Source organism: Bombina bombina, chromosome 4, assembly GCF_027579735.1.
Source record: "Bombina bombina isolate aBomBom1 chromosome 4, aBomBom1.pri, whole genome shotgun sequence".
NCBI lineage: Eukaryota > Metazoa > Chordata > Amphibia > Anura > Bombinatoridae > Bombina > Bombina bombina.
The window spans coordinates 1,005,783,194-1,005,807,406 of NC_069502.1; the positions used below are offsets into that span (position 1 = coordinate 1,005,783,194).

The following is a 24,213-nucleotide window of genomic DNA, read 5'->3' on the forward strand; positions in this document are numbered from 1 at the left end:
GATGAGTTAACCTCTGCAGCTTCAGATAGTGAACTTTCTGGGTCTGAGTCCTTAATGTCTAAGCCTCCTGCTGCGGAGGAACCATCCTTTAGATTTAAAATTAAGCACTTGTGTTTTTTATTAAAGAAAGTTCTGTCTACGTTAGAGGTTCTAGAGGCGGCGCTGCCTGAAGAGCCTATGATACCTAAATTAGACAGAGTTTGCGAAGACAGGAAAGTTCCTTTGACTTTTCCTGTGCCGGTTAAGATGGCAAACATTATTAAGAACGAATGGTTCTTCCTTTTCTCCTGTTAAGTGTGGTCAGTCCACGGGTCATCATTACTTCTGGGATATTAACTCCTCCCCAACAGGAAGTGCAAGAGGATTCACCCAGCAGAGCTGCTATATAGCTCCTCCCCTCTACGTCACACCCAGTCATTCTCTTGCACCCAACTAATAGATAGGATGTGTGAGAGGACTGTGGTGATTATACTTAGTTTTTATATCTTCAATCAAAAGTTTATTTTATAACAGCACCGGAGTGTGTTGTTCCTTCTCTGGTAGAATTTGAAGAAGAATCTACCTGAGTTTTTTGTATGATTTTAGCCGGCGTAGTTAAGATCATATTGCTGTTCTCGGCCATCTGAGGAGTGAGGTAAACTTCAGATCAGGGGACAGCGGGCAGGTTAATCTGCAAAGAGGTATGTAGCAGCTTATTGTTTTCTGACAATGGAATTGACTGAGAAAATTCTGCCATACCGATATAATGTAAGCTCAGCCTTAAATGCAGTAGTAGCAACTGGTATCAGGCTGTAATGTATGTATATTTTACACTTCAGTATTCTGGGGAATGGCACTTCACTGGGATAATACTGTATGCATAAGACTTTAGCCTAATTTGCAGTGACTAGCAACAGGCTTTCTAATGACATTTCATTTATTTGATGTTAAACGTTTTTGCTGGCATGTTAAATCGTTTAATTTTCTGAGGTACTGGGTGAAAAAAAAAAAAAAAAGTTTTGGGCACTGTTTTTTTCCACTTGGCAGTCGTTTTATTTAATTTAAGACAGTTTACTGATCTCCCTCACTGTTGTGTGTGAGGGGGAGGGGCCTATTTTGGCGCTTTTGCTACGCATCAAAAAATTCAGTCAGAAGTCTCTTTTCTTCCCTGCATGATCCGTTTCGTCTCTACAGAGCTCAGGGGTCTTCAAAACTTATTTTGAGGGAGGTAATCACTCACAGCAGAGCTGTGAGATTGTAGCTGACTGTGATAAAAAACGTTTATTTCTGTACTTTTTTTCTGCTATCAGGGTTAGTTATCCATTACTAATGGGGGCAATCCTTTGCTAAAATTGTGTTTTTACCGGAAAGGATTTGATTTTATAGTTTCTCAGTTTATTATTTCTCAACTGTCATAACTTTTTTCTGTGCTTCTTAAAGGCACAGTACGTTTTCATATTATTTGTAAATTACTTTGAAAAGTATTTCCAAGTTGCTAGTTTATTTGCTAGTGTGTTAAACATGTCTGATTCAGAGGAATATCTCTGTGCTATATGTGCTAAAGCCAAAGTGGAGCCCAATAGAAATTTATGTACTAATTGCATTGATGCTACTTTAAATAAAAGTCAATCTGTACAAATTGAACATATTTCACCAAACAACGAGGGGAGAGTTATGCCGACTAACTCGCCTCACGTGTCAGTACCTGCATCTCCCGCTCGGGAGGTGCGTGATATTGTAGCGCCGAGCACATCAGGGCGGCCATTACAAATCACATTACAGGATATGGCTAATGTTATGACTGAAGTTTTGGCTAAATTACCAGAACTAAGAGGTAAGCGTGATCACTCTGGGGTGAGAACAGAGTGCGCTGTTGATAATAGGGCCATGTCTGATACTGTGTCACAGTATGCTGAACATGAGGACGGAGAGCTTCAATCTGCAGGTGACGGTTCTGATCCCAATAGAATGGATTCAGACATTTCTAATTTTAAGTTTAAACTCGAAAACCTCCGTGTACTGTTAGGGGAGGTATTAGCAGCTCTAAATGATTGTAACACCGTTGCAATCCCAGAGAAATTATGTAGGCTGGATAGATACTATGCGGTACCGGCGAGTACTGACGTATTTCCTATACCTAAGAGGCTTACAGAGATAATTACTAAGGAGTGGGATAGGCCCGGTGTACCCTTTTCCCCCCCTCCTGTGTTTAGAAAAATGTTTCCAATAGACGCCACCACACGGGACTTATGGCAGACGGTCCCTAAGGTGGAGGGAGCGGTTTCTACTCTGGCTAAGCGTACCACTATCCCGGTGGAGGATAGCTGTGCCTTTTCAGATCCAATGGATAAAAAATTAGAGGGTTACCTTAAAGGGCCACTGTAAGTAAATATTTTCTATGCCTGTTACTAACTAACTACCCCAAATATGCTTTTTATCAATGGCATTTCATTAACATATCTCTACCGTATATCAGAAATCTTGTCTGCAAATTTAATTGTTTTCCAAACCCACTCCGTGGGTATCCTTTGCTCTGTACCAATCCGTTGACAATACCTAGGTTTCAAAATGGCGCTTTAAACACAAAGTTATTGGTTTAAGTATTTTGAACAGGCAGTGCTGAAAAGAGTGGGCAGGATAACGTGACATCATCGGCGAATAAAAGATATAACTTTTAGAACGTTATGAAACTTCGTTTTGGAGAAAATATAGGTCAGTAGGTTTTAATTAATGTTTATTAAGTTTAATATTGTAGTTGTTTATCTTAAAAATTATAACAGAAAGTAATCCTTTAAGAAAATGTTTGTTCAACAAGGTTTTATATTGCAACCCCTTGCATGTATTGCGTCTGTCACGGCCGCGGCCGCTTTTTGGTCCGACTCCCTGGAAGAGACTCTTGACTCAATAACTATAGATGAGATTTCAAACAAGCTTAAGACACTTAAGCTAGCTAATTCATTTATTTCGGATGCCGTAGTACATTTAACTAAACATACGGCTAAGAATTCCGGATTCGCCATTCAGGCACGCAGAGCACTGTGGCTAAAATCCTGGTCAGCTGACGTTACTTCTAGATCTAAATTACTTAACATACCTTTCAAAGGGCAGACCTTATTCGGGCCCGGGTTGAAAGAAATTATCGCTGACATTACAGGAGGTAAAGGCCATGCCCTGCCTCAAGACAGAGCCAAACCTAAGGCTAGACAGTCTAATTTTCGTTCCTTTCGTAATTTCAAAGCAGGAGCAGCATCAACTCCCTCTGCACCAAAACAGGAAGGAGCTGTTGCTCGCTACAGACAAGGCTTGAGACCTAACCAGTCCTGGAACAAGGGCAAGCAGGCCAGGAAACCTGCTGCTGCCCCTAAGACAGCATGAATTGAGGGCCCCCGATCCGGGAACGGATCTAGTGGGGGGCAGACTTTCTCTCTTCGCCCAGGCTTGGGCAAGAGATGTCCAGGATCCCTGGGCGTTAGAGATCATATCTCAGGGATATCTTCTGGACTTCAAATCCTCTCCCCCAAAAGGGAGATTTCATCTGTCAAGGTTGTCAACAAACCAAATAAAGAAAGAGGCGTTTCTACGCTGTGTACAAGATCTTTTACTAATGGGAGTGATCCATCCGGTTCCGCGGTCGGAACAAGGACAAGGGTTTTACTCAAATCTGTTTGTGGTTCCCAAAAAAGAGGGAACTTTCAGGCCAATCTTGGATTTAAAGATCCTAAACAAATTCCTAAGAGTTCCATCGTTCAAAATGGAAACTATTCGGACAATCTTACCCATGATCCAAAAGGGTCAGTACATGACCACAGTGGATTTAAAGGATGCTTACCTTCACATACCAATTCACAAAGATTGGGGACTCTTATAGATTCTGTAGAAATGAAGATTTACCTGACAGAAGACAGGTTAACAAAGCTTCAAAATGCATGCCGTGTCCTTCATTCCATTCAACACCCGTCAGTAGCTCAATGCATGGAGGTGATCGGCTTAATGGTAGCGGCAATGGACATAGTACCCTTTGCACGCCTACATCTCAGACCGCTGCAATTGTGCATGCTAAGTCAGTGGAATGGGGATTACTCAGACTTGTCCCCTACTCTGAATCTGGATCAAGAGACCAGAAATTCTCTTCTATGGTGGCTTTCTCGGCCACATCTGTCCAGGGGGATGCCATTCAGCAGGCCAGACTGGACAATTGTAACAACAGACGCCAGCCTACTAGGTTGGGGCGCTGTCTGGAATTCTCTGAAGGCTCAGGGACAATGGAATCAGGAGGAGAGTCTCCTGCCAATAAACATTCTGGAATTGAGAGCGGTTCTCAATGCCCTTCTGGCTTGGCCCCAGTTAACAACTCGGGGGTTCATCAGGTTTCAGTCGGACAACATCACGACTGTAGCTTACATCAACCATCAGGGAGGGACAAGAAGCTCCCTAGCAATGATGGAAGTATCAAAGATAATTCGCTGGGCAGAGTCTCACTCTTGCCACCTGTCAGCAATCCACATCCCGGGAGTGGAGAACTGGGAGGCGGATTTCCTAAGTCGTCAGACTTTTCATCTGGGGGAGTGGGAACTTCACCCGGAGGTTTTTGCCCAAATTCTTCGACGTTGGGGCAAACCAGAGATAGATCTCATGGCGTCTCGACAGAACGCCAAGCTTCCTCGTTACGGGTCCAGATCCAGGGATCCGGGAGCGGTTCTGATAGATGCTTTGACAGCACCTTGGACCTTCGGGATGGCTTATGTGTTTCCACCCTTCCCGATGCTTCCTCGATTGATTGCCAGAATCAAACAGGAGAGAGCATCAGTGATTCTAATAGCGCCTGCATGGCCACGCAGGACTTGGTATGCAGATCTAGTGGACATGTCATCCTGTCCACCTTGGTCTCTGCCTCTGAGACAGGACCTTCTGATCCAGGGTCCCTTCAAACATCAAAATCTAATTTCTCTGAAGCTGACTGCTTGGAAATTGAACGCTTGATTTTATCAAAACGTGGTTTTTCTGAGTCAGTAATTGATACCTTAATACAGGCTAGGAAGCCTGTTACCAGAAAGATTTACCATAAAATATGGCGTAAATACTTATATTGGTGCGAATCCAAGAGTTACTCATGGAGTAAGGTTAGGATTCCTAGGATATTGTCTTTTCTACAAGAAGGTTTAGAAAAGGGTTTATCCGCTAGTTCCTTAAAGGGACAGATTTCAGCTCTGTCCATTCTTTTACACAAACGTCTGTCAGAGGTTCCGGACGTTCAAGCTTTTTGTCAGGCTTTAGCTAGGATCAAGCCTGTGTTTAAAACTGTTGCTCCACCATGGAGTTTGAACTTAGTTCTTAATGTTTTACAGGGTGTTCCGTTTGAACCCCTTCATTCCATTGATATCAAGCTGTTATCTTGGAAAGTTCTGTTTTTAATGGCTATTTCCTCGGCTCGAAGAGTCTCTGAGTTATCTGCCTTACATTGTGATTCTCCTTATCTGATTTTTCATTCAGACAAGGTAGTTCTGCGTACTAAACCTGGGTTCTTACCTAAGGTGGTCACTAACAGGAATATCAATCAAGAGATTGTTGTTCCATCTTTGTGTCCTAATCCTTCTTCGAAGAAGGAACGTCTTCTACACAATCTAGATGTAGTCCGTGCCCTGAAATTTTATCTACAGGCAACTAAGGATTTTCGACAAACGTCTTCCCTGTTTGTCGTTTATTCTGGTCAGAGGAGAGGTCAAAAAGCTTCGGCTACCTCTCTCTCTTTTTGGCTTCGTAGCATAATACGTTTAGCCTATGAGACTGCTGGACAGCAGCCTCCTGAAAGAATTACAGCACATTCTACTAGAGCTGTGGCTTCCACTTGGGCCTTTAAGAATGAGGCTTCTGTTGAACAGATTTGCAAGGCTGCAACTTGGTCTTCTCTTCATACTTTTTCCAAATTTTACAAATTTGACACTTTTGCTTCTTCGGAGGCTGTTTTTGGGAGACAGGTTCTTCAGGCAGTGGTCCTTCCGTATAAAGAGCCTGCCTGTCCCTCCCGTCATCCGTGTACTTTAGCTTTGGTATTGGTATCCCAGAAGTAATGATGACCCGTGGACTGACCACACTTAACAGGAGAAAACAAAATTTATGCTTACCTGATAAATTCCTTTCTCCTGTAGTGTGGTCAGTCCACGGCCCGCCCTGTTTTTTATGGCAGGTCTAAATTTTTTAAATTATACTCCAGTCACCACTGCACCCTTTGGCTTCTCCTTTCTCATTGGTTCTCAGTCGAATGACTGGGTGTGACGTAGAGGGGAGGAGCTATATAGCAGCTCTGCTGGGTGAATCCTCTTGCACTTCCTGTTGGGGAGGAGTTAATATCCCAGAAGTAATGATGACCCGTGGACTGACCACACTACAGGAGAAAGGAATTTATCAGGTAAGCATAAATTTTGTTTTTCTCCCTCTTGGTCCCAGACTCTCAACTGGATTTGTGGGGCTCCATTTCTAAGGTGGATGGTGCTATCTCTACGTTTGCTAAACGTACTACTATACCTCTTGTGGATAGTTCTTCGTTCAGACAGCCAATGGATAAGAACATGGAAACCTTTCTGAGAAAGATGTTTCACCATACGAGATTTTTGTTGACTCTAGGTGCCACGGTTGCCGGACCGGCTACTTACTGGTGCAACTCTTTGTTGGAACTCATTGAGGTGGAGCCTCCCCTCGAGGATATTCAAGAAAGAATTTAAAGCTCTGAGATTTGCTAATTCTTTGATCTGTGATGCGAATCTGCAAATCATTTGCCTCTGGCTTTGCGGTCCTAGCCTGCCGGGCACTCTTGTCTTGGTCTGTGGATATGACTTCTAAGTTCAGACTCCTTTCTCTTCCTTCCATGGGAAAGATTTTATTTGGTTCAGGTCTGGACTCCATTATTTCTACAGTTCCCGGAGGCAAGAGTGCCTTCCTACCACAAGATAAGAACAAGTCTAAGGGACGACAATCTTCTAATTTTCGTTCTGACAAATCCCAACGGCAACAATCCTCCTCCAAGCTCAAGCAACCCAAGAGTACTTGGAAGCCGGCTCAGTCCTGTAATAAATCCAAGCAGAATAGGAAGCCTGCCTATCTGCATGAAGGGGCGGACCCTGATCAGGGATCGGGTAGGGGGCAGACTGTCTCTTTTCTTCCTAAATGGAAAGAGTCCACAGCTGTATGCATTACTTTTGGGAAATAAAAACCTGGCCACAGGAGGACGGCACAGAGTTAAGGTTGCCAGGATTTTATTTTTTGAGATCTCTGCTTTGCAACGTGAGCTTCCTTATCTGATTTTTCATGCAGATAAGGCAGTTTTACCTACTAAATTATGTTTTCTTCCTAAGGTTGTGTCAGATCACATCATCAATCAGGAGATTCCTGCCTTGTGTCTTACTCCTTCATCGAAGGAACGCTTACTTCACAATTTGGATGTGGTTTGCGCCTTGAAGTTCTATCTTCAGGCTTCTAAGGAGTTTAGACAATCTTCCTCTTTGTCTATTCGGGGAAGCGTAAGGGTCAGAAGGCTACTTCGACTTCCCTTTCTTTTTGGTTAAGGAATGTCATCCGCTTAGCTTACGAGACAGTGGGACATCGTCATCCTGAGAGGATAATGGCTCATTCCACTAGAGCAGTGACTTTCTCTTGGGCCTTTAAGAACGAGGCCTCTATGGATCAGCTTTGTAAGGCAGCTACCTGGTCCTCCTTAGATACTTTTTCAAAATTTTACTAGTTTGATGTTTTTGCTTTGGCTGAAGCAGTTTTCGGGAGAAGAGTTTTGAAGGCTGTGGAATAGGTTCCGCCTCTTCCTTTTTGTTCCCTCCTGTTATTCATTCAGTGTCCTCTGGAGCTTGGGTATAAGTTTTCCCATCAGTAAGGAATGAAGCCGTGGACTCTCCCTATCTTAGGAAGGGAAACATAATTTATGCTTACCAGATAAATTCCTTTCCTTCCGGATAGGGAGAATCCACGTCCCCCTCCCGTTTTTCTTGTCTATGGGCGGTCCCCTATTTTATTTTTATTCTTCTGGCACCATTTATATCCTAATGTTTCTCCTACTTTTCCTTGTTCCCTCGGCAGAATGACTGGGGTAATGAGGAAGTGGGAGGTATATTTAAGCCTTTGGCTGGGGTGTCTTTTCTTTCTCCTGGTGGCCAGGTGTTGTATTTCCCAACAGTAAGCATTGAAGCCATGGACTCTGCCTATCCAGAAGGAAAGGAATTTATTTGGGAAGCATAAATTGTTTTTTTTTTATAATTTATTTATTTAACCCCGTTATGAAGTTCCATGCCGTCCTAACTGCACTGGGCTTTAGCGCAGTTAGGACGGCATGAAACGTCCTAGCCGTTAGGCTGTACTGAAGCCAAACTCGCTTTCTGAATGGGATTACGGCCTGGATCCCATCATTTCAATTTGTTTACATCGGAATGTTACGATTGAAGACAAATTAGGCATGTCATGAAAAGGGTTAAAGGGACAGTCTACAATAGAATGTTTTATTGTTTCAAATTTAGATCATTCCTTTATTACCCATTCCCCAGTTTTGCATAACCAACACAGTTATATTAATATACTTTATACCTCTGTGATTACCTTGTATCTAAGCATCTTCTGACCCCTGATCACATGACTTTTTAAAACATGTATTATCTATTGACTTGCATTTATTACTGTTGTGTTAACTCCTTGGGTATTAACACAATGTTATCTATATGGCCCACATGAACTAGAAGTCTCCTGTTGTAAAAAAGCAAATAAAATTGCATGTGATTAAGAGGTTGTCTATAGTGGATTAGAAACAGGCCGAAATTTAGAGGTTTTAAAGGTTATAAAGTATGTTAATATATCAATGTTCTTTGTGCAGAGCTGGGGAATGGGTAGTAAAGGTGTTATCTATCTTTTTAAACAAATTTTTTTAGTGTAGACTGTCCCTTTAACTCTCATTGGTGTTTTGAGAGAGCTATGTATACACTTTTTTTTTTTTTTTGTGTGTCCTTTCTGTTATTCATTTAAATGTAGCAGGTAGAAATACACCTTTGAATATGTCGTATGTACAGAAGCAAACTTTGAGCTTCTAGAAGAAAGATAAGAAATGTAAATAGTATATGGATTCTTTGTTACACACCTTTTTTTTTTCCCTTGCATATTTGTTCCTTAAAGTGAATGTAAATTTTGATGTTTAAGTGCCCGGTTTTTAAAACTTTGATTAAAAACAGGGGCACTTTAATTCATCAAAATTTACATTTCACTCCTGTTGTGACAAAAAACTTACCTTTTAATCTTCACAGCAGCTACAGCTTTCTCCGGTCTCACAAGCCATTTCTGATGTCAGAAATGATTGATAGGTCATCCTCCAATCACAGATTCCCCCCCGGGGGATTCAGTGTCTGATTCACTGCTGTGATTGGAGGAAGCCAGATACCTCATTTTAGACCCAGGAAGAGGCTTTGAAACAGGTGGAGGAAGCTGGAGCTGCTGTGAAGATTAAAAGGTAAGTTTTTTTTCACAACAGGAGTGAAATTCAAATATTGATGAATTAAAGTGCCCCTGTTTTTAATCAAAGTTTTAAAAACCGGGCACTTTAGCATCAAAATTTACATTCACTTTAAATCTTGGACTGCAGCAGTTTTGAAAGTTGTTTTTTTTTTTTTTTTGTTTTTTGTTTTTTTACAATAGTTTGTTTACCAATTCATAAGGGACTAGGAAAAAAAAAAGTGGAATTATATTACATTTTGTATTTAAATGAAGAAAACCATTTATCCAAGCATCTTGCGACCAGAAAAGGTTTGGGGTTTGGAATATTTGCACCTGTAAAATAGGACAGTTTGTAGAGGGGATGGGACCAAGTGTAAACAATATCTTATTCCATTTACACAATATTTACAAATACAGGTTATACATAATCTAAATGTAGTTTTATATCTTTGTTTTAATACTTTTGTATACATAGTACCCATAGAAAGGTAATAATTATTGTTTTTAATAAATATAGACTATTGATTGCATTTTACCTCTTCTGTTATTTTTTGTTTTGAGGATACACAAGTCCTTTTTTTTTTTTTTTAAACTTCTGTGTGCATAGTGTATTTAAATTAGTGTCAATATGGGCATTTGAAATACTCCATGTGAAATATGTAGCTGGATAAAATATTTACAGGACTTGGCCAAATATTTATAAGTGCAGTTTAAAACGTTATTCTTGGTGTTGTGTTTCTGTGGTGTCTAAATTGTAATATTCCTGATTGATAGACCTATATACATCATCAGCCAAAATTGTTCATTTGGAGAACAGAAGTAATAGTCAGTTGAAGACTAGCTGTTTTCTCTTGCGTTGAAAATGTGTAATACCACATCTGTAATTTCTGCTTTGTGTGTGCTTTAGCAGTGTATGACTCAATAGGAAGTGAAACCACAATCTTATAAAGTCTATATATGGTAAATGGCTTCATTTTGCCTGAGCTGTTCAGTGCTGCAGATTTTTACCTTGTCACTTCTCTATATTCTGCTAACAGAGACCCTGAAAAGACAGTCATTTCCTCCCCATGCTATACTGTCCCTGAGTAGTCAAAGTGGCTTAATTGATAAAAGCTGGAATGGCAGCTTTTTTTTTTAAAGTATGGGGTTGTTTTAGAACAGCGACTTCAGATTTCTGGGTTCTGGTTACCATTTTGTAACTGTTTCTTTTATCTAAATTATAAACGTAGTGCAGAATTATATAACTATCTTAGCACAAGCTTTATAATAAAATATGGCTGCAATATTTTGTTGTATAAAGTATAGTTTTTCAGACCACTGCTCCTTGCTCTACTGAGCGGGTCTGTTTTTTTTTTTTTTTTTCCTAAGCGCATCTGGGCAGATGTCTACTCACAGCCGTCCCGATCGCGCCATTAAACTCAATGTAGCTTGCTACCAGACCAGAGCGGAAGCTTCTTTTTAAACTATATATAATTTTGAATGTATAGTATATAAAAAGAAATCCAGCTAGAATAAATTTAAAATCAAGACAGATTGAGATTCATGTCTGCAAAATAAGTCTGCTCTAAATGCCAATCTTTAGGAGCCATATATTATGTCACCAATGTTACACTTCCTGGATGAAGCAGTGAAGCACAGAGCAGTAGCCCCTTCCACGTAACCTAGGGTCCTGTACCTAGAAGGGAGAGCTGTTAACCCAATGGTTGCCAAAAAGGGCTGCAGCGTCCTGTACATCAATACACTCTGTCCTCTCTCGTAGTCTGGGCTCTTAAATCGTAGCTGTGGAAGGTTTTTTTTTTTTTGGGTTTTGTTTTTTTGTAACTTCTTTATTAATTTATTTTATTCTGTGCCGCTGAGGAGAAACAGCTGGCAGAAAAAGGGAGAGGAAGTGACTGTGATGCTGCTAGACAAGACAGGAGTTGCAGCATTATCTTAGTGTCTCTTTGTACTCTGACACTGGACCCGACAATACAAGAAATGGCCACAGCAGAAAACCAAGTGATGCACAGTCCCAGGCCCCTTATACTTTCACAGTGGGAAGCATATATAACCCAGGAGCACAGCAGAGTTATGGGTTCCCAGGTAGACTGACACTACAGGGACACAGAATGCTGCACAATAAAGCAAAACCTATGACGGCAACTCTCCAATGAAACCATCAGCAGTCAGTGTACACGAGGACTGGGTAATGTACCGCCTGTCAGTAAGGGCAACAAATGGCAGAGCAACACGGGCTACTCAGAGACCCAGCAAACAGCGCAGGGAGGGAGCAACACAGATGTAGGTGATGTAGGCAGACACTACCCCCACTCACATTAACCCAGATGCAGCTTTTTACTGAGCGGGAATTCCACCTCATTATATTTACCACTGTTCCCTCACTAACTTGGGAAGGTACAGGCCCCGTTCTTATTTGCCAAATTAAAAAATGCACTACATACCACCACACTTCCAGGCCTCTACCTTAACACTATCACTCCACTCTACCAAAGCATTGGCTTTACCTTCACCCGGTTACGTTAACACATTGTCTTTGCTCTTAGCCATACACATTATTTTAACTTGTACCCGCCTATGAAACATAAGCATTGTGGTTTCCAATAGCTTGGCCTCTAAATGATCCAGCTTCACCAGGGTAAGTTTTTATATGTAGCTGGTGGTAGCCGGCAGTAGGAAGTGGCGAGCACTCTTGCGGATTTCGAGGGCTCCAAACCAGGGTGCCAGGCCCCAATATTAAGGTGCCAGTTGTGCTCTGGCTTGTCAAGTTTGTGGTTTTTTTTTAACTGATGGTGTGTTTCTTTTTAAAACTATTTCATGTACAGGATATTAATATCACACAGAAGATTGTAGCCACAACTTTTTTGTTTTACCAAAGTGTGTTTTTTCAGGTTGATACTATATATACACGTGATATATATATCATCATAAATCTCTGTACTGTCTTGGTCATATGAGGTGGTGAGTGCCCCAGCCATTGGGGTTTAAGGGTTCTGTTTTTTTGGAATAAAATAAGATGTTTTATTTCTCTAGTTCTCCGGTTATTGCACTAGCGATGGAGGATTCTGTTACTTTAGAGGGCACTCCCTCTATTCCTATTGAGTAATTCCTGTTTATATGGTGAGGAGATCTTAATTCCGCCCTCTCAATTATGTTCCATATGCCTTGATAATGTGATGATATCAAACCTGTTTGATACTACGGAGCCGTCCACCTCTGAGGAGTTGTCGTCCAGTGAGGTGCGTACCCTACATTCTTATATCTCTACACATGCAGTTTTCCCGTAGCATTGCTGATCCTTCATCTGGAGGGGGCCTTTTTTCACTAGATGTTACTGCGCAGTTCAGACGGCGGTGTCTGCAGCCTTTAATGCATTACCTCGCCCTGCTAAGCGCAAGTGAAAGGTTACATATTGCACTCCTTTCCAGAGTACATCAGATAATTTATTGGATTTAACTGAGCGTTATCCGAGGATGAAGTTCTTTCTGAGAATTCAGAGTATGAACATTCTGGGTCAGAGTCTGCTGTCTCTAAACCTCCGGCTGCGGAGGAACCAGACTAGTTTAGGAATTTGTGATTTCTTCTAAAGGAAGTTTTTGGCGAATTCAGAGGTTCCAGAGGCCAAATTGCCTGATGAACCTTTTAATTCCTAAATTGGGTAGAGTTTGAGGACAGACTGGTACCTTATCCTTCCCTGCTCCTGTTAGCTGGCAAACATTATTAAGAATGAATGGGACAGGATTGGATTTCTTTTCCCCCTCTTCTCCCTTTAACAAATTGTCCCCGGTCCTGGACTCTAAATGGAGCTGTGAGGTCCTGTCCCTAAATGGGATGGCGTTATCTTCACCCTTGCTAAACATACTACTTTTCTGCTTGAGGATAGTTCTTCGTGTGAAGAGCCCATGGATAAAAGATGGAAACTCTGTTAAGAAAAATGTTTCAACATATGGGATATTTTTTTCATCCAGCCTTTCTGGGGTGTGTATGGAATCTGTCCTCTAGAAATTGTCCCGGTATCACAGTTAGAGGTTTGGGATACTATTCAAACCTTTTTGTGGTCCCTAAAAAGGAGGGAACTTTCCGTCCGATTCTGGACCTAAAGTGCTTAAGCAGGTTTTTAAATTTCCCTTTGTTTAAGATGGAGACAATAAGGTCAATTTTTCCCCTTGTTTGAGAGCGGTTGTTCATGACCACAATAAATCTGAAGGATGGTCCCTTCTCGTACCTATCCCCAAGGGCCACTTCCAGTTCCGAAGGTTTGCATTCCTGGATCAGCACTTCCAGTTTATTGCCCTTCTGTTTGGTCTAGCTAAAGAAATTTTTCGAAGAGTGGACCATTTGGAATATCTCCTCTGTCTTCTTCGATCCCATGGATGGTAGATAATCTAGAGAGAGTTCTCTTATATCAAGTACAGGGTAGAATTCTCGGGTACTATAATAGTCTCAATAGACAGGAGAATATTTCTAACAGACTAGAGATGTTGCAAGCTAGCTTCAACATGTCTTGCCCTCCAGATTTCCTTAAGGCCATCTGTGGCTCGTGTATGGAGGTGATTGGTCTCATGGTGTCCAGCTTGGACATAATATCCTTTGCCAGGTTCCACCTCAGACTGTTGCAACTGCGCATGCTGAACTAGTGGAAAGGCGATTATTCGAATCTCTCTCAACAGATTTCTCTGGACAACCATTCGGGAGAATCGCTTTCTTGGTGGTTTTGTCTGGATCACTTGTCCTGAGGGACGTCCGTCTCAAAACCATCCTGGGTGATTGTGACTACGGTTGCGAGTCTGTCAGGCTGGGGAGCTGTTTGGGGTGCCAGGAAGGCACAAGGCCTCTGGTCTCAGGAGGTAAAGCTCCCTCCTAATCTCATTTTGGATCTTCGGGCAGTATACAATGCTCTGAAGGCTTGGCCTCTGCTGGGTATGTCATAGTTAATCAGATTCAAATCAAACAATGTATCCTCGATGGCTTACATCAACCATCAGGGGGGAACAAGAAGATCTCTAGTTTGAGGGAAGTATCTTGGATCTGGTGTGGGTGAGACCCGCATTTGTTCTGTCAGGGATCCACATTCCGGGTATGGTCAACTGGGAAGCGGATTTCCTCTGCAGACAATGCTTTCATTCCGGGAGAATGGTCTTTCCATCCCGATTGTTTACAGAGATTTGCAAGAGGAAGATATCATAATGTATCAATACCAAGCTATTCAGATAGGGGTCGAGGTACAGGGATCCTTAGGCTGAGCTAACAGATGCATTAGCGGTGCCTTTGAGGTTCAATCTAATTTATTCTTTCTGGCCGATACCACTACTTCCTAGTGTAGTTGCTTGAGTCAAGCAGGTGTCAGTGATACTGACTGCTCCGTCTTGACCATGAAGGACATGGTTCGCAGATCTAGTGGGGATGTCGTCATCTCCTCCATGGAAGTTACCTTGTCGCAGGGATCTGCTGACCAAGGTCTTTGTTCATCAATGTCTAGATTCTCTGAGGCTTACTGCGTGGAGATTGAACGCTTTGTCCTAGCCAAGAGAGGATTTTATGAGAGAGTTATTTTTACTCTCATTCAAACTCGTAAGCTGGTTGCTCATCGCATCTATCATAAGCTGTGGAGGACCTACTTATTCTATTCTCCAGGATGAACTGGAGAAGGGCTTTTCTGCAAGTCCCCTGAAGGGACAGTTTTCGGCCCTGTCTGTTATTGCACAAGAGGTTTGCAGAGCTTCCAGATGTTCAGCCATTTGTTAAGGCTCTGCTGGGATCAGACCTGTGTTTAGAGCTAAGGCTTCTCCTTGGAGTTTAAATCTTGTCCTTAAGGTTTTGCAATGGGCTCTGTTAGAGCCTATGCATGAAGTGGACATTAAATTGTTGTCTTGGAAGGTTCCTTTCTACTGGCTATTGCTTCTGCGCGCAGAGTATCTGTGATTGCTGCCTTGCAATGCGTCCCTCCTTATCTGGCCTTTTATGCCAATAAGGCTGTTCTACGAACCAAGTTAGGTTTTCTTCCTAAGGTTGGGTCAATTTGCATCATCAATCAAGTGATTGTGGTTCCTTCCTTATATCCTAATCCACCTTCGTCAAAGGAACGTTTAGAACGTGTTTCTGGATGTGGTTTGTGCCTTGAAGTTCTATTTTCAGGCCACAAAGGAATTTAGACAAACCTCTTTCTCTGTTTGCTCTCTTTTCTGGGAAGTGTAGGGGTCAGAGGGCCTCTTCGACTTCCTTATCTTTTTGTCTGAGGAGTGTCATCCGTTTAGCATAGAAACGGCGGGACATAAGCCTCCTCTGAGGATTGCGGCTCATTCTAGGAGAGCAGTGGTTTCCTCTTGAGCCTTCAAAAATGAGGCCTCTATGGATCTGATTTGTATGGCGGCTACCTGGTTCTCCATACAGACTTTTTCCAAAGTTTTACAAGTTTGATGTTTTTGCTTCTGCCGAAGCAGCCTTCGGGAGAGAGGTTTTGCAGAATGTTCTGTCCTCAGATTAGGCTCTGTGTACTCTAGAGCTTGTGTATATGTTTCCCGCAAGTAAGGAATGCAGCTGTGGACTCTCCTTATACAGATGGAAATTAAATTATCAGGTAAGCATAATTTATGTTTTTATATAGTGCAAAGATGAAAAAACACACTTTGGTAAAAAGAAAAATGCCAAAGCTACAGTCTTCTATGGGTGAAATCTTCCTAAAAAGAAAAGAACACAACAAAATTTAAAAAAAAACATTTATATAATGAAATTACTTTAAATTTATAATGTAGTATTTTAAAGAAAAGTATAATACAAACATATAACTATGCACATGTACAATATACCCACAATCCCCAGCTCTTATAGGGTTTTAACAAAAGAGGTTGCGTTTTGGTTGACATATGTAAATTGTATTGGCATTCAGTACTGTCTAAAGGGATCATTTACATTATACCTTCACTGTAGGTGGCATTCTGCATTTAAAGGGACAGTATACACCAATTTTCATATAACTGCATGTAATAGACATTACTATAAGGAAGAATGTGCACAGATACTGATATAAAGCCTTTTAAAAAACGTACTTAGAAGCTCACAGTTTAGCACTGTTGATCAGGTTAGGCTGGGACACCCAGTGAAAGATGCTGGGAAAGCAGAAATAGCAGACACTCCCCCTTCCCTGCATATGAAAAGACAAATAACTTAAGCAGGAGCCAGCAGGAGTCTATACACATCAGTATGCATCTGATACTTTGGAACTTGGTGAGAGGTCTGAAAGTCAGCAGAGTGTTGTGCGAAACTATATTTGTTACAGAAACACTCCCAGCAGGGTTATATAAATGGAACATCTACAAAACATCTAGTGTACAATGTCCCTTTTAACATTCGGCCGCTGTCAGAGAAGCATCACCTCCCACAGAGATTGCCTTCAAACTCTGATTTTAGCCCTTTAGAACATTTCACCAGCGATCTTATAATTCTATTGTGATGGTGCTTACAACATCGTGCCTAAATCTTTACCTCCCAAAAACAACACTTACAGGGACCCGAAGTCCAATGTTTTATTTCATGATTCAGCTTGAGAATAACATTTTAAAAAGTTTCCATTTTAATTCTATTAGAAAATTGTCATTGTTTTTATGTATATTCTTTGTTGAAGAGATACCAAGATAGATAGCATGCACATGTCTGGAGGACTATATGAAAGGAAGTAGTGCTGACATCTAGTGTTTTTGCTAATGTATAACAGTCCATGTTCTCCACAGAAAATGTTGCCAGCCGGGTGGCATTATGAAGTAGATGGGGGCAGTGTAATATGTTCTAATATCATTTTCTGCTATCCAATGCACAAATGAATTGCATAATTTAACATAGATGTATTTAAGGATAATTTGTGCAATAAAAATTAAACATTTTTAATATTAGCTAATTTTAGCTTCATATTGGCTAATATTTTAGCCGGTTGGTCATTAAAATCAGCAGGATGGTGCAGCACTAAAAATGTCCTGGGGAAGAACACTGACATTGTTGCAAAACTGCTGCCTTATAGTGCGGCTGATTAAGGACAAATTAAATGGCAATTTTTTTGTTTGTTTTAGTGACATCACAGGTTGATTGGCGCCTTTTTAATAGCATGTAGTTATGCTAATAGGTGATGTGCACAATTAATCTGTTGTGCTCCAAAACTGTAGAGATATGTGTGCGTGTGTCTCTCTAAAGGATTTAAAAAGTAAATTATCAATATATTGTACTTGTTGGGTTATCAGTTTGGCTATTTTTTATCAGCGTGAAGTTGCTTGTTATTTTTCTAACTTTTAATTGAGCAGTTAGTGTTTTGTATCTGTGTGACAGAGTTGCTTGCTAACATCATGCAATATGTGGGGTCATTTCAGTGCATTTTTATCTATGTGCAAAAACGAACTTTGATTTTTGCAAACTTTTCGGGGTAATCAATAATAATTTAAAAAGTGGTTTTATCAAGTCCTTTTTATCTGAGGCATTTGAATGTAAATGTGTTAAGTATTGAGAATTTGGATTGTGATTATAAAAAAAGGATTGGTTTATGTTAAGTATTAAACCATTTTTTCACCAATACAATAATGGGGGGGAAATGCTACTTATACCCAAGAAAATGGCTGAGTGTGATCATGACAACCATTAACATGCCGATTTTATTTTAAATTATAGGTTATGATCAACCCTATGTTTTTAATCCCAGCAAAGGGAATAAACACATAGCTAAAATCAGATTTGACAATGCTAAACCGTGCAGCTCCTAATTAGTATATGGTTAGTGAACCAGTTTGGTGGTTGTATGACACTCCTTTTATCTACAGGTCCTACTCAAAAGCTGCAATGTGTTAAACGCATAGCTTGCAAGATACAGGAATGCAAAACTGGCATGCACTAATGAGTTGGAACATTTACATTAGAATGTCCCTTTTAATGTATTTTCCATTGATTAGTTTTATTAGCTGCAGAGTATTAAATGTGCGGAAAATCAATCCTTGGTTTTTTTTTTATATTTGAAATAGCTGGTTTTGCTCATTGAAACATCCAACCATTGTTCTCAAGAACATACTCATTCAAATCAGCAAAGCCTGCAAGAACAGTAGATCTATCTATCATCTACAAGGCCCAATGCTTGGGTACTGATAGTCATTATTGGTGGTTCTTTTAGCCATTTCATTTTTATCAGTATCTCCTAAAGGAGACAAAATACTGTACAGTGCCTCTTTTAGTATGAATTTAGCTAAAACGGTTTAGTAAACATTCATTGTAATGATGGTTCTTTTCTTTACTGTTTTTCAGTTTGTAAAGTGTGGCTATGCCGGCTCTAACTTTCCAGAACACATCTTCCCAGCTTTGGTTGGGCGACCTGTTATTCGATCTACTGCCAAAGTGGGAAACATTGAAATTAAGGTAAGTACAAGTAAACACAACAAAATTTTGACTACTTGCCTGGTTTCTGGGCATTTTTTCTCTTTGACAGCCTTATATTATGTCATTGATTATTGACACAAAACCGCTTAAATCTTTTGTGTTAAGGCAGAAATAATTTATACTTTCTATAAGTAGTATATTTTGCTTTCTCTTTTTCTCAAGCTTTTAACATGTTCATCACCGCCCTAGTCTCCTCAGGCTCTAAAAGCAGAGAAGGCAATTATTTATTTGTGATTATTATTTTTTACCTTCATTGTATAACTTTGTCAACAGGTCTTACAGAATTATAAGATAGTGTTCATTTTGCTGATAGATAATTAAGTTGGTAATATTTGAGATGACAAAAAATCTGCTGCCCTTAAAGCATCATTTTCAACTTGATCAATATTAAAGGGGCAGTTTACTCAAAAAATTTCTCCCCTTTAATTTGTTCCCAATGATTCACTTTACCTGCTGGAGTGTATTAAATTGTTTACAAGTATTTCCATTAACCTTATATTGGCATTTGAATTAGTTTATTTAGCCTGTGGTATCCCCACCCCTCCTGAAAGTTTTTGGCCACGAGGCCAAGCTTTATTAACACAGCCAGTAGAAGAAATTACACTCCCAGTGGGTTATAGAAGAGATAAGGCAATACAAATGTTAATTTTCCATTGGTCTCTCCAAGTATTGGTGATTGGTTTATGGACAGATATAAGATAAAGAAGCAGGTATATTTACACAATGTGATAAAGTAATGAGATCTGATTATACCTACAAGCTCAACCCATTTTATTAGGTTGTGGCTTCAGAACACAAAATCAGCTAATTCATATACACAAATAAGTCTTAAAAAAGCAAATCTCATACATTTTATACTCTGCAGCTGGTAAAACAAGTAATAGAAAACACATTAAGGGAATTTTGTTTTATAGTATACTGTCCCTTTAAAGCTGGTGATGTGACTTACAGATTTACAAGAAATCTGAGGTTTAGCCCAGGGCTTACAAAATTAATATCATATTAAGATGCTAGACAGAAAATTGATTAATCATTTAAACTACTGTATTTCATTTAAACATTGTCCAAATCTGTACAATCAGTCCATTATTTATTTCATTTCCTTAAATGTTGCTGTTAACTGACCAAATTGCTTCTTCCTCTTTTTTGTCTCCATTAAGTAGAATAAGAAAAAAATGGTAAGTGAGGTTGCTTCAGATCTTTTGCGTTTGTTAGAGATCTCTAGTCATGTATGTGCAGTTTGTGTTTTTGGGTTTTTTAATGAACCATAGCATTTGTTTTAACAATAAAGCATTGTTTCAATTTGTTATGTTTTCTTAAAATAGATAACATCTTAATAATAGCTGCATGTTTTTAAATGTGATGCCGCATGGCCTGTTTAATAATGAGCATTTTTTAGCAGCTTTTAATGTACAGAAAAGTTGTTTTTTAAAGTGATGGTTAATCCTAGCGTTTGTGAAACGCTAGGATTTACAATTGGAACAAATAAAGAGGACTTTCAGTCATGAAGTATAAAATTCTTCATGCTGAAAGTTCCTTTATTTGTTGAAAGCGTTCGCCACACTTAGCTGCTCAGGCAGCCCACGGCAGAATGCTATAAGCTGAGAGGTGACATTTCTACCTCTTAGCCAATAGCGGTGCGAGGTATCCGGCTTGGTGCCAGTTGGAACGCACGGCTCTTTGCTAAGAGTTGGAAACGTCACCTCACTGCAACATTGCGTTCTGCCTGTGGGCTGCCTGAGCAGCTCAGTGCGGCGAATGCTTTCAACAAATGAGCTTTCAGCATTGAAGTATTTGATACTTCATGAAGTCCACTTTATTTGTTCCAATTGTAAATCCTAGTGTTTCACAAACGCTAGGATTTACCATCACTTTAAATCAAGGCTGCAGCCCCACAAATAATTCAGAATTTGGAGAGCTTGCCCATTTGAAAACAAATGACCGGTCAGTTAGACCCAGCTGTAAAATAGTGTTCTTATAAGTTTAGCTTCAAATTTTGTCTTGAAGCATTGAATTAGGGACTGAATATTAAAATGAGTGAGTTTACTTGTAAAATGGTTAGAATCCATGGAAGCATTTCTGATTTTGCTGTGGATTAAAAAATGTTATTGCTGCTATATCCTTTGTAACCCACCGTAGGTTTTGCAAGTTCTATTGCAATCTAAGAAATAGCTATTTGCTACTAACTGATTATGGACAAACTGGTCTGATTTTATAGATTACTTTTGGTGGAAATGGGTTCAATAACCTTAATTTCTGTACAGCTGAATATAAATAATAGCAGACTATTGAACATTAAACAGATTACCTACAATTTAGAGATCACCTTAAAAGATAACTAATTTTATTTTGATGATCTTTTTAATATCTCTCTACTGCCATAAGTCTGCAGCAAATTGTTTTAAGGTCACAACCTGCTAATTAGATGTTACTACTGCCTTATGGTGATCTACATTACAGGTGAAATGTTGTCACTAATATATAATGTCTTGAAATAGGAGAAGGGATAATATAATGTTTTCTTTGAGACTAAGAATCAATGAAGGTCAAGATTTTCTATCTTACTTACTATGTCCAGACCACTCCTCTGTCATGGCATCTGGGCAAAATTTCCCCCCTTGGCTAATGCCCATGTGTAAATGACCTTAGACTCCTACTCTATACTGTTATAATGCTTTAACACCTAACAATGCTGCACCACTTGACAGGTTGCTGCAAGACAACAGTACTCCCACTGAGTTATTGCCCCACTGCCAATGGAGGAATGCCCTCTCCCCATTCCAAAAGTAAAATATATATTTTGCCTTTTTGTTGACCAAGTACAGAACCAGTAAATGAAAATACATCTATTCCCCATGTGGAGTCGTCATAGTTGATTTGAAGGGTACATAATACGCGTATTCTCCCCAGGGACTTTTTAGTGGGTGTACCCACCTGGCTGATTTTACTGACCACCTGGCTAAAATTTTAGCCAGTATTAAGCTAAAACTAACCAGTATTAAAAATGTTACATGTATTTAATGATAATTTGTGCAATAATAATGGTAAATTATGTAATTAATTTGTACTTTGGATATCTGAAAATATTAGAAAATATTACACTGCTCCCACCGACTTCTTCAAAATGTCACCTGTCTGGCAAAATTTTCTGTGGAGAACACTGCATACCTTCATATTTCTAAACACCGAAACCTTTTTATAGTTCGGTTTGTCTTTCTGGGTTATAATTTGCTTGTATCCTTTGAAAACCAAAGATCACATCATTATCATGGTATTGTGGTGACAACTATTATACATTCCTTCCATGAGCTTTGTTTTATCCACAACAGCTTTTTTATCTGGACCTGATACAGCAGTGTTTTTGTTTTTATTTTGTTTTCTCTCTTGGTGGAAATTTTAATAAGCCTGCAGGATAGGTGATGGTTTTGGTCATTCTTCACATCTAATGGTCTAAGATAGTTTGTAGATACATTGACACTTTTATATCCTGATTTAGAGTTGCTTTTAATCTGCAAAGTAAGAGTAGTTTGCAATGATCACAAGTCCCTGATTTCTGGCACGAAGATGTCAGGTTAGGTTTCTTTCATTACAAATATGGTCGCTTTTCAGCAAATAGCTCCTAAGTGTTCAATGGGTATAAGAGACATGGCAAGATTATTATCTTGGATGACAATTTTCAGGTGCCATTGCCTATTGGCGTTTCAGGTGTTGAAATTGTCAAGTAGGTTTCTCCTGTTAAGTGTGGTCAGTCCACGGGTCATCATTACTTCTGGGATATTATCTCCTCCCCTACAGGAAGTGCAAGAGGATTCACCCAGCAGAGCTGCTATATAGCTCCTCCCCTCTACGTCACCTCTAGTCATTCTCTTGCACCCAACGAATAGATAGGATGTGTGAGAGGACTGTGGTGATTTTAATTAGTTTATTACCTTCAATCAAAAGTTTGTTATTTTATTATAGCACCGGAGTGTGTTATTTATTCTCTGGTAGAATTTGAAGAAGAATCTACCTGAGTTTCTCTATGATTTTAGCCGGAGTAGTTAAGATCATATTGCTGTTTCTCGGCCATCTGAGGAGAGGTAAACTTCAGATCAGGGGACAGCGGGCAGATTAATCTGCAAAGAGGTATGTAGCAGTTTATTATTTTCTGACATGGAATTGATGAGAAAATCCTGCCATACCGTTATAATGTAAACTCAGCCTTAAATGCAGTAGATGTAGCTGGTATCAGGCTGTCATGTATGTATATTTCACACTTCAGTATTCTGGGGAATGGTACTTCACTGGATTTATACTGTATGCATAGACTTAACCTAATTTGCAGGGACTTGCAATAGGTTTTAAATAACAATTAATTTATTGAGGTTAAACGTTTTTTTGCTGGCATGTAAAATCGTTTATTTCTCTGAGGTACTGGGTGAAAAAATGTTTTGGGCACTATTTTTTCCACTTGGCAATAGTTTTGTTTAAATTAAAGCAGTTTTCTGATCTCTCTCACTGCTATGTGTGAGGGGGAGGGGCCATTTTTGGCGCTTTTACTACGCATCAAAAAACTCAGTCAGAGGTTCATTTTCTTCCTGCATGATCCGGTTCATCTCTACAGAACTCAGGGATCTCCAAAACTTGTTTTGAGGGAGGTAATCATTCACAGCAGAGCTGTGAAGATTGTAGTTGACTGTGATAAAAAAACGTTTATTTGTGTATTTTTTCTGCTGTCAGGGTTAGTTATCCTTTGCTAATGGGAACAATCCTTTGCTAAAATTGTGTATTTTTTACAAAGATTTGATGCTATAACTTATTTATTTTCAACTGTCATAATTTTTTCTGTGCTTCTTATAGGCACAGTTCGTTTTCATATTATTGTAAATTACTTGAAAAGCATTTCCAAGTTGCTAGTTTATTGCTAGTGTGTTAAACATGTCTGATTCAGAGGAAGATACATGTGCTATATGTGCTAATGCCAAAGTGGAGCCCAATAGAAATTTATGTACTAATTGTATTGATGTTACTTTAAATAAAAGTCAATCTGTACAAACTGAACATATTTCACCTAACAACGAGGGGAGAGTTATGCCGACTAACTCGCCTCACGTGTCAGTACCTGCATCTCCCGCTCGGGAGGTGCGTGATATTGTAGCGCCGAGTACATCTGGGCGGCCATTTCAAATCACATTACAGGATATGGCTACTGTTATGACTGAAGTTTTGGCTAAATTACCAGAACTTAGAGGCAAGTGTGATCACTCTGGGGTGAGAACAGAGTGCGCTGATAATATTAGGGCCATGTCAGACACTGCGTCACAGGTGGCAGAACATGAGGACGGAGAACTTCATTCTGTGGATGACGGTTCTGAT

General features: G+C 39.8%; 1 protein-coding gene across 1 annotated transcript in view; it reads left to right on the top strand.

Annotated features, from left to right (window-relative positions):
* ACTR2 (actin related protein 2) overlaps positions 1-24,213 on the top strand; it is a 160,218-nt gene that overhangs the window by 13,814 nt on the left and 122,191 nt on the right. Inside the window, exon 2 of the mRNA XM_053712095.1 lies at positions 18,727-18,837. Coding sequence (XP_053568070.1) covers positions 18,727-18,837 — 111 coding nt within the window. The remainder of the gene's footprint in view (positions 1-18,726; positions 18,838-24,213) is intronic.